General features: G+C 53.3%; 1 protein-coding gene across 2 annotated transcripts in view; it reads left to right on the forward strand.

The window, feature by feature from the left end:
• The window catches only part of LOC135237179 (nuclear receptor coactivator 3-like), a 53,587-nt gene that overhangs the window by 38,637 nt on the left and 4,276 nt on the right, over positions 1-10,674 (forward strand). For both annotated transcript variants that reach the window (XM_064304007.1, XM_064304008.1), the window contains 13 exons: positions 322-469; positions 1,040-1,632; positions 2,036-3,009; positions 3,571-3,700; positions 4,403-4,594; positions 5,318-5,542; positions 5,779-5,899; positions 6,324-6,495; positions 7,177-7,476; positions 7,628-7,729; positions 7,968-8,262; positions 9,202-9,382; positions 9,875-10,049. In XM_064304007.1, coding sequence (XP_064160077.1) covers positions 322-469; positions 1,040-1,632; positions 2,036-3,009; positions 3,571-3,700; positions 4,403-4,594; positions 5,318-5,542; positions 5,779-5,899; positions 6,324-6,495; positions 7,177-7,476; positions 7,628-7,729; positions 7,968-8,262; positions 9,202-9,382; positions 9,875-10,049 — 3,608 coding nt within the window. The remainder of the gene's footprint in view (positions 1-321; positions 470-1,039; positions 1,633-2,035; positions 3,010-3,570; positions 3,701-4,402; positions 4,595-5,317; positions 5,543-5,778; positions 5,900-6,323; positions 6,496-7,176; positions 7,477-7,627; positions 7,730-7,967; positions 8,263-9,201; positions 9,383-9,874; positions 10,050-10,674) is intronic.

Genomic DNA, 10,674 nt, shown 5'->3' on the forward strand with positions numbered 1-10,674 from the left:
TGCTGTGCGGGGCTTGATCACCACTGAAAATGACAGTAGAGATGTGGTGTGGCACACTGATACAGTTGTCAGGGTAACTGTCTGGCGCAGGCCTGGTGCGACGCATCAGTGATGCAGTCGTCATTGGTTTCGTCATGGCTCAGGTTTGGTGTGCTGCGTCAGTGATGGGGTCGTCATGGCTCAGGTTTGGTCTGCTGCATCAGTGATGCAGCGCATCAGGAACATGTTTGGTTTGCTGCATCAGTGATGGGGTCGTCATGGCTCAGGTTTGGCCTGCTGCGTCAGTGATGCGGTCGTCATGGTTTCCTCCTGTGCCCTCAGCTCTCATGCAGGGCCACGCTGAGACCCCGCTGTACCGCTTCTCGCTGTCGGACGGCACTCCGGTCACGGCACAGACCAAGAGCAAACTGTGCCGCAACCACGTGACCAATGAGCCGCAGGGCTTCATATCCACCCATCTGCTGCAGAGGTAACTGCCTTTCCGTCCGACCGTGAACACTGCATTCATCACACACACGGGCCAGCGCTGGCAAGCGTGTTCATAAAGACCAAAAAGCCTCCAGCCTCATTACTGTCTCTTTTAGCATTGCCAGCCTCTCTTCTCTGACTGCTCCAGTGACTGTAGAGTCAGGAAGACCAGTCAGTCCAGCTGTAGACAGTGCCTTCTCTGACTGCTCCAGTCACTGTAGAGTCAGGAAGACCAGTCAGTCCAGCTGTAGACAGTGCCTTCTCTGACTGCTCCAGTCACTGTAGAGTCAGGACGACCAGTCAGTCCAGCTGTAGACAGTGCCTTCTCTGACTGCTCCAGTGACTGTAGAGTCAGGAAGACCAGTCAGTCCAACTGTAGACAGTGCCTTCTCTGTCTGCTCCAGTCACTGTAGAGTCAGGAAGACCAGTCAGTCCAGCTGTAGACAGTGCCTTCTCTGACTGCTCCAGTTACTGTAGAGTCAGGACGACCAGTCAATGCAGCTGTAGACAGTGCTGGACGCTGCCAGTGGATGGTTGCACTCATGGCTGGTGCGCTTGCCTTCCTCCACAGGGAGCAGAACGGATACCGCACCAACCCGGGCGGCATGAGGCCGCAGGGCATGGCCAACGCCGGCGGTCATGCCCAGCCTGGCGGAGGCGTGCCCATGGGCGCCAGCAGAGCCTACGGCATGAGCGAGCACGGCGGCATGGGCCCGGTGGGCGGTGGCGCGTACGGCGGCGGCGGCGGCAACAGGATGATGCAAATGAATCCCATGAACTCTATGAATCAGATGAACTCCATGAATCAAGGGAACCAGATGAACCCCATGAATCAAGGGAATCAGATGAATCCCATGAATCAGATGAATCCTATGAATCCCATGAATCAGATGAGTCAGATGAGCCAAATGAATCAGATGCACCCAATGAATCAGGTGAACCCGATGAACCAGATGAATCAGATGGGCCACCCTGGCCCTGGCCCCAGCATGCAGCAGCCGCAGCAGCAGCAGCCTCCTCCATTCCAGTGCGGCGGGTACGGCCTGGGCATGAACAGCCCCTCCCATGGTAGCCCGGGCATGAGCGGCCCCCAGCAGAACCTCATGGTCTCCCCCAGAATGCGCGGGAGCCCCAAAATGGCGGCAAGCCAGTTCTCCCCAGGAGGTATGTGTGGTGTGGTCTCTCATATCGAGTCTCATAAATCTGATGTGATTTTTATTAGTCTTTATTTCTCAAAGCCATCTGCACATGATCTGATAGACGGAGAAAATAATATTTGTGTTGTTTGGCTTCAGCAGGAAGCAGCAGCCCTAGAGCATTTATGTTAATTCACACTGGCTGTGACTCACTGTTTTTCAGACTGACTCACTGACTGACTCATTCAGTGAGTCAGTCAGAAACCATTAGAGACATCGCTGGCCAGTTTAACAGTGCTTTTGGGTTCTTCTTTTACTTACATTGAAGCATTTCTCATTTAAACAGTTTCCATTTGAGTTGAGTAAACACAGGAAGTGTCAGTTCCCAGGAGTCTCTCATTGGCGTATGTGTTGTTTGGGTTGTGCCCTAGGAATGCCCTCCCCCATGGGCGCGTGCGGTGCTGGCGGGACGGGCGGGGGCGGAGGCAGCAGCTCGTTCTCCAGCAGCTCGCTCAACGCCCTGCAGGCCATCAGCGAGGGGGTGGGCAGCGCCCTGTCCTCCGCCCTGACCTCGCCGGCCCACAAGGCCGAGAGCTCACCGGGCCTGGTCTCCTCCCAGCAGCAGAGCCAGCTGGGAAAGCCCAAAAGCCCGGCGGACCCGCTCCACCCGCACCTCCACCCGCACCAGCACCAGCACCGCCCCCTGTCGGCGGACGGAGGCGGTGACAGGCCCGACAGTCAGGCCGGGCAGCCCAGCGCCAAGGAGGGCGGGGACGGGGGCGTGGCCAGCTCCGAGCCGCCCAGGCGGTCGCTGGACAGCAAGGGGCACAAAAAGCTGCTGCAGCTGCTGACGTCCCCCACGGGGGAGCTGGACCTGGGGGTAGGGGGGGCACACCCCATGGGTCCTCCCAGGCCGTCCACGCCCTCCGGGCCGGACGCCAAGGAGCCCGCGGGCTGCGTCACCAGCCCCACTTCCATGGGCGTGTCCTCCTCCTCCTCCGGCCCGGGGCAGCAGGGCCCGGCGGGCCACTACCCCTCCCACTCGCTGCAGGAGAAGCACAAGATCCTCCACAAGCTCCTGCAGAACGGGAACACCCCGGACGAGGTGGCCAAGATCACCGCCGAGGCCACCGGCAAGGTGTCCGGGGGGGCGGAGCTGGCGGGCGGGGCCGGGGGCGGGCCTGCTGGCCGGGGCGGGCCGGGGGTCCGGGAGGTGAAGCAGGAGCAGCACAGCCCCCGGAAGGAGAAGACCCACGCCCTGCTGCACTACCTCCTGAACAAGGAGGAGCCCAAGGAGGCGGCGGAGATCAAGGCCAAGCTGGAGGAACAGGAGGGGAAGGGAGACTGCAACAGCTCCTCCAGCGACAGACCCGAGGGAAAGGTCAAGATTGAGCCCCCTGATGAGGTACTCACTGAGCTGTCTGTCTCTCTGTCTCTGTCTCTCTGTCTGGCTTTCTGTCTGTCTCTGTCTCTGTGGCTGTCTGTCTGGCTGGCTGTCTCTCTGTGTATGTCTGTCTCTGTCTCTCTGTACGTCTGTCTGTCTGTCTGTCTGAGCCTCTGTCGGGTTGGCTGTCTCCCACCTTAAACGACAGTGGCTCCTCACCTGACTGGAGGGCCACAGGCCTGTTCTGTTTATCCTGTCTTATTCTCCTCTATCGCTCATGACCAGAATAACGTTCCTCAGATTATTGGCGCATTCAATGGAGGGATTAATCTGCTTTTCCCTCATCTATTTCAGTCAGTTGCGCATATGTCCGTTGTGCATGCATGTCTGTTTGATATGTGTGTACATGTGTGCAGACAAGTCTGTTTGATTTACGCGTGTGTCGGTGTAGTACATGTGTGCATTATATGCCTGTTTGATATGCGTGTACACATGTAGTACATGTGTGCATACAAGTCTGTTTGATTTATGTGTGTGTCGGTGTAGTACATGTGTAGAGCTCTCCCCTCTGTCTCCTATCAGTTGGACAGCCTGGAGTCGATACTGGGAGGCCTCCGGAACTCCGGCTCCGGGTTTTACCCCGAGCCAGGAATGGGAGGAGCCAGTGAAGGGAGGAGCAAGCAGGGGGTGTGTCTGGAGGACAGCGTGCACGGTAGGAAAGCATTAGGGTGGATTGGTGCACTTGGTAGATTTTAGTGTCAGTTTGTGTCTCGCTCAGTGCAAAACTACATTCTGGCATCCTGCTGTCTTCCCTCTTTAGCCAGCAGGTATCATAGCTGGGCCATAGTGAAAGGCTTTAGGGACAGGACGCCAGAAGGGTGCAGGTTCACATCATGTTCAATTTAAGGGGACAAGTTAAAAGTGCTCTTATACAACAAGGTCTGGCACCACATGAACACAGTGATTTGGTCTTTCAGAACATTTTAAAAAGATTCAATGTAGTTGTTTGTTAAACTAACATTTTCTATTTTTACTGTTATGATTTACCTTTTTTTTGGTTATTTTCAACTTTATGGCCATTTCTGACGTTCTTGTTCTGAAGTGTTAGTTCAGTTGGAGTTTTGAGGTGACGCTGATGAAGGCATCTTACCGAAGAGTGTTGATTTTATCGATAAATTATTCGGTTTTATTCCTCGCCCAAGCGTGCGAAAAAACTCTTTTTTCATACTTTCATTCACCTTTCTTAGCACGTTAGAATGTTACAGCAAAGCAGCACCACATCGTTTATTACTGTCATTTAAAGCACACGGCGCTGCTATGTATGATACATATTTACTGCCGCCATCTGCTATATAGAGACATGAATAAATGATGAATGTTGTCAGTTTAAAGCTCGTACGCTCTTGCGCTCCAGGCTCCAGGAGCCCGGGGCCCGTCCCTGCCAGTCGCGCGCCCTTCCAGAGGGCCGTGTCGGTGGACAGTAAGCCCCCTGGTGGTGGAGGACTGGCAGGGCGTCGCAGCGCCCCGTGCCCCATGCTGATCAAGCAGGAGAGCCTGGACAGCCCGCGCGGGATTGGCACGCCCGCCAACGTCCCCGGGAACATGGGTGGGTACCCGCACCGCGCATACGGGGGGTATTTTAACGTTAATGTCAGTTAACTCTCCGAAACTTCGCTCCCAAGTTTTTGCAAAGTGTGCACTTGAGTAAAAGAATTAGTGAAGGTGAGTGGAAGTCCTGTGAGCACTGCCGGGGGTGGCTGGGTGACCCACGGCCCCCCAGGCACGGCCTAGATCGGGCTGTACCTCTAAACCGAGCGGAGGGACACGGGCGAAAGCATTTAGGGAAACCGCCGTGAACACAACAGCGACTTTGAAACCGCTACAGAGTTCCATGACTGAAATGGGCGGGGAAAATTTAATTTGGCAATTGCGCTTGTCAGAATGAGTCAACAAGAGCCCAGGCGCTCCACAGTTTAATATTCATGTCTGTCACCTGGCAGGCTGTGTTGTGGACAGATTTCTCTTTCTCCTCCCAAAATGGGCATTTTCCAAATTTTGTTGTAAAAGGCAGTGTGTAATGCTGCGAATTTCCACCTTCTTGATGGCCATATTTTTTTTAAAGGGTTTGGAAAATGTGTGCTGCTTCCAATTTTTTTTGGACATTTATAAAAACGTTCTACTGACTGAAATGCTCATTTTTGTTTGACGTGCGGAGTTAATTGAAGTGGACAGTCCATTCATTTTGGCTGATGAAACTTTGGAAAATGGCTGAAAGTCAAGTGATGCCAAACACTGAATTCCCTGTGCTTTGCATCGTGTGTCTCCTTAGCGATGCTGAACAGGGGGGTGGCAATGCCTCAGCGTTCCCCCATGGGGGGTTCGGGGGACTGGGGGAGGCCTGGCGGGAGCCCCGCGGGGCCAGTAGGACACCCCTCCATGGTCCGCCCCGGAATGGACTACGGCCCCAAAGGCATGATGGGAGGACCCATGGTCAGCAGGTCCAACAGCGTGCCGGGCAGCAGGTCTATGCTACAGCAGCAGCTGATGGATATGGGTATGCACAATGTCTTAAGGCATCCCTGACATTTTTAAAACGTGGGGCTGTTATTTTAGCTGTGTTTCCAGCTAAAGAATTAATCTATATGTGACAATAATGGTCATGTAGTTATAATAATTTTAATAATGGCGGTGATGGTGTGATGCTTCTGTCGCCCCCTGCAGGCTGACCGTATTAATCAGTCTTGCGGTTAAAATGCATTTTTAATAAATCGCATTTTTTCTTTTTCCCAGGACCGGGTGAAATGAATGTGGGCATGGGGCCCTTCGTTGGGCAGGGCCCCCCCAGTCAGTCCCCCTCGTGGCCAGATGCTGTGATGGGCGGGGAGCCGGGACCCCCAAACGGGCGTGGCAGGTAAGCCCTCTCCCGTTACCTGTTCTCCACCTGGGAGCCCACAGCTCAGACTCAGGTACTATCAGTGTAGAAATGCATTGCATTGTTAAAGGTAACTAATGTGTGTGTGTGGTGGAGGGTAGACAGGGATATGTATACACATCCACCTGTATCACTGAAACCTCAAACCGTAAGCAAAATATGCTCTGGTACTACCAAAGGCTTTTTGGCTCTTTTTTCATGGGTCTCATTCATTCATAAAAAATATGCTTAGAAGCTTTACCTCTGTACAGACAAGCAGGTGTCCTGTGAACACTGAAAATGCAGAGCCAGCAGTCTGAAGCAGCGGTGCTTTCTTCCTCTGGTCTGTGAGGGTATGGAGAGGCAGGACTGTTCTCTCCCCCCCCGAGGAGAGTCACTCTGACCCCCCCCGGCTGTGTTTCAGGCGGCAGTTCGGGAACCCCCTGGACGAGCTGCTGGTGCCCCCGTCCACCAGCGAGGGGCAGAGCGACGAGCGGGCGCTCCTGGACCAGCTGGACTCGCTGCTCAACAACACGGACGTGATCACGCTGGAGGAGATCGACCGCGCGCTGGGCATCCCCGACCTCATCAGCCAGGTGAGCCGCTCGCGGCGCGTCGCGCGCAGGGCCCCGTCGGCACGGTTACAGACGAGCTGCGGGCCTGGCGGCACTCTGCCCGGCTCTTCATCACTGATATCAGGGCTCCACGCTAACGTTTCAGAAGAATTCAGGAGCGCACTAATGCATCCCAGTGAGAAGATGTGCTCCTAAATTATGTTTCCAGTTAGCACTCATCAATTTCCAGGAGCACATGCTCTTAAAATGGTAGCACCGTAGAGCCCTGGATACGTCTTCCTGCTGTCACCTGCTGCTCTAATAGCATGAGAGGGATGGAAACAGCGGTGATTAGCTCCCAGTGCACAGCACTTTGAGCCGTTCCAGGTCTTGCTGGGCACAGATGTGAGATGTATCCTGAGTGGGTGAGGCCTCTGGTGGGGTCCACCCAGCTTTCTGAGCCTCCACCTGTAAGACCTGAAACTGCTGCGCATAGCGAGCGCTGTTTCCATCCCTGCATTACGCTGCACGTGGGTCTTATTAAGGCCATATGAGAGGCTTGGTCTGGTCACAGTGGTCTCGTAAGCTGCTGTGGATTGTGGATGAATGGATAAACGAAAGAGCAGACTGGGAGCGATTGGGACAGAAGCGCCCCGGGACCAGTGAGTGATAACGGTGTCTCCTCTCCCCCTCCCTCCCTCCCTCCCTCCCTCCCTCCCACAGGGCCAGGGTGGCGAACAGCCCCCAGAGCACTTTGGGGGTCCGGACTCCCCCCTGGTGATGGAGCAGAGGCCCATGTACGGCCAGGGCTACCCCGGCCCCCCCAGCATGGCCATGCAGTCGGCCTACGGGGGCGGGGGCGGCGGCGGGGGGGGTTTCGGCCCCATGGTGGGCCCCGTGGGGCAGCCGGGCGCCTTCCCCCTGCAGGGCATGCACCCGCGGCCCGGCGCCATGCAGCCGCGCATGATGAGCGCCACCAAGCCCATGCGGCTGCAGCTGCAGCAGAGACTGCAGGGCCAGCAGGTGAGCTGTCAGTCATACCCGTGACACCTCCCCCTGCCCCGCCCCCGTTTCCAGGCCCCTCCCACTCTCCTGACCTGGGTGAGCATGTGAACCTGGCCTGTGATTGGCTCTTGTCCCTGATTAGGCTGATGTTCTCTTTCTCTCCCGGCAGTTCATGAACCAGACTCGCCAGGGTCTCGGGGTGAAGATTGAGAATGCCCCTGCAGGAAGCCCGATGCTTCGGCCTGGCATGCAGCCTGGCATGAGCGCCCAGGTAATTTCACCCTCATTTACCTGCCATGCAGACGGAACTGTGCCTCAGAGTGTTTTATTCAGCAGTTAGATCACAGCACAGGAAACAGCACTTCAATTAGGACTTGAAAATAGGTCTTTGAAAAGTGGCGAATAGTGATGCAGCTTCCTGTGCTGACTGTGACGTGAGTCGAGTCCTGCTTGGGAATGGTGCTGGTGGTCGCCTCCTGTGATGGTTTGTTCTCTCTTGTCCCGGTCAGCCTGGGTTCCTGAATGCTCAGATGATTGCCCAGCGGAACAGGGAGATGGTGAACCTCCAGATCAGGAGACAGAGGATGATGATGATGGCCATGCAGCAGCAGCAGCAGCAGCAGCAGCAGCAACAGCAGGCTGTAGCTGGGTTCAGCCCCCCTCCCAACGTCACCGCCCCCGCTGCCATGGACAACCCCATGGCTGGCCCCCCCATGGCCGGACCCCCCATGGCTGGCCCCCCCATGGCCGGGCCCCCAATGAACCAGCCAGGGCAACAGACCTTCCCCTATGGAGGGAGCTATGGTGAGACCCTCCCCACCCACCCAGCCTCATCTGTATTCTGCTGGGTCTGTCTGTGGGCTGTTCTGGTAATGTTCTGAACATGTTCTGGTTATAAAGTCACACTCAGGGGTACACACTGTGCTTCATATCAGTGTTTGAGGCACTCCATGTGAATGTGGTGGGTTCTATCTATCTTCTGCCATCTAGTGGACATCTGTCACATGTGCATGCAGTCAACTCACTGAAAATCATGGGGAAACTAACCGGTGTACCGTCTGCTGAACTATTGTTCTGAAATGCGTAGTAGTGCCTTTCTTCCTGTATTCACAATATAAGGTTATGGTAAAATTACAGAGCAAGTCAGGAAGCATGGGCTTGGGTGGAATTTTCCATCAATTCTAAATTTCTGTTCTAACTTAGCCTTGACTACAGTTACTACCTAGTCCCTATCTACCATTATAGAGAGCTGTCTGTGTGTCTGCAGTGAATGTCTGTTTTGTCACTGTAGTGAGCCATATGTATAATGATTGTGAATTGATGGTTAAAGAAAGCCAGTCCATGTGTGCTAGCCACGGGTCTGCTGTGCTTGCTTATTAGCTACATTGGACATCATATCCTGTTGTGCATGGTACCATGGTTACAGATATCTCTCCTCATTTTATCCAGTATGTCATGCACGACACTGATTTTAAAACTGAATCCAAAAAACAAATGTAGTCTTCTGCTCACCTCTCTGAAGGAGAGTAGCATAGACTGAAACACTGTCTCTGATAGTGTTGTGCATAGTGGCATTGACTGTGTGTGTGAATGTTTTTTTAATTAAAAAATTTTTTTTTTATAACCAGAGAAGTAAAGTTAAATATGATGCAATTGTTGTTTTATATAATTTTATATAATTTATATAACATTCTTCTTGGCTGTGCCCTCCTAAAATCCTCCTATTTCTCTGTGTAATTCTAGGGATGAACCAACAGGGGGACCCCTCATTTCCACGCTCAGCTGGCAGTCCCCCCAACAATATGATGCCTGGTCGCCTGGGTCCTCCACAGAATCCCATGATGCAACAGCACCCCCAGGGCGGCCCCATGTACCAGTCAGCTGATATGAAGGGCTGGACGCAGGGCAATATGGCCAGGAATACGTATGTTGGCTTATTCTTCAGCTATATGCTACACTAACATCATAAACCATTTGTTGAGTGCCCAATACTTATATGCTACACTGTTATCTGTGGTTACTGTTTCTGCGTATTAGTGAGAGAGCACCGTGTCTTCAGTGAGAAAATGCTTTCTGTGTTTCCATATGGGAGTGAGAATGTGCTGTGTGTTTCTGTGAGTGAGAATGTGCTGTGTGTCTCTGAGTGAGCTGTGCTGTGGGTTTCTGTGAGTGAGATTGTGCTGTGTGTTTCTGTGAGAGTTAACATGTTCTCTCTGTGAATGAGTGTGCGCTCTCTGTCTGTGAGTGAGGGTGTATTTCAGTGAGAAAGAAAAATGTTTGACTGAAAGAATGTTTTCTCCTTTTTGGTGTGGGTGTGTGAGGGGGAAAATGTGCTGTTTTTGTAAATAAGAATGTGTGCTTTCATTGTTTATGCATGGGAGTGAAAGTGCTCTATCTCTCTCTCTCTGTGTCTCAGCATGTACCCCCAGCAGCAACTTGCCCAACAGGGCAACCCCAGCTCATACGGGGGCATGATGATGAACGGGTCCATGCCAGTGAACGGGGGGAATGGAGCGCATATGGGGCAAATGCAGGGGCAGATGGGCATGAACCCCATGGCCATGGGGCGGATGCCTATGGGGTCTGAGCAGGTGGGTCCTTCCGTCTGTCTGTCCGTTCCTCCGTCTGTCTGCTTGTCTGTTCGAGAAAATGCATGTGTGTTTATGAGCTCCAGTATCAGTGTGTGTGTTTATGAGCTGCAGTATCAGTGTGTGTGTTTATGAGCTCCAGTATCAGTGTGTGTGTGTTTATGAGCTGCAGTATCAGTGTGTGTGTGTTTATGAGCTGCAGTATCAGTGTGTGTGTTTATGAGCTCCAGTATCAGTGTGTGTGTGTTTATGAGCTGCAGTATCGGTGTGTGTGTTTATGAGCTGCAGTATCAGTGTGTGTGTTTATGAGCTGCAGTATCAGTGTGTGTGTGTTTGTGAGCTCAAGTGTCGGTGTGTGTGTTTATGAGCTGCAGTATCAGTGTGTGTGTGTTTATGAGCTCCAGTATCAGTGTGTGTGTGTTTATGAGCTGCAGTATCAGTGTGTGTGTTTATGAGCTGCAGTATCAGTGTGTGTGTTTATGAGCTGCAGTATCAGTGTGTGTGTTTATGAGCTCCAGTATCAGTGTGTGTGTGTTTATGAGCTGCAGTATCAGTGTGTGTGTTTATGAGCTGCAGTATCAGTGTGTGTGTTTATGAGCTCCAGTATCAGTGTGTGTGTGTTTATGAG

The sequence above is a fragment of the Anguilla rostrata genome, chromosome 13, assembly GCF_018555375.3.
Source record: "Anguilla rostrata isolate EN2019 chromosome 13, ASM1855537v3, whole genome shotgun sequence".
Taxonomy (NCBI): Eukaryota; Metazoa; Chordata; class Actinopteri; order Anguilliformes; family Anguillidae; genus Anguilla; species Anguilla rostrata.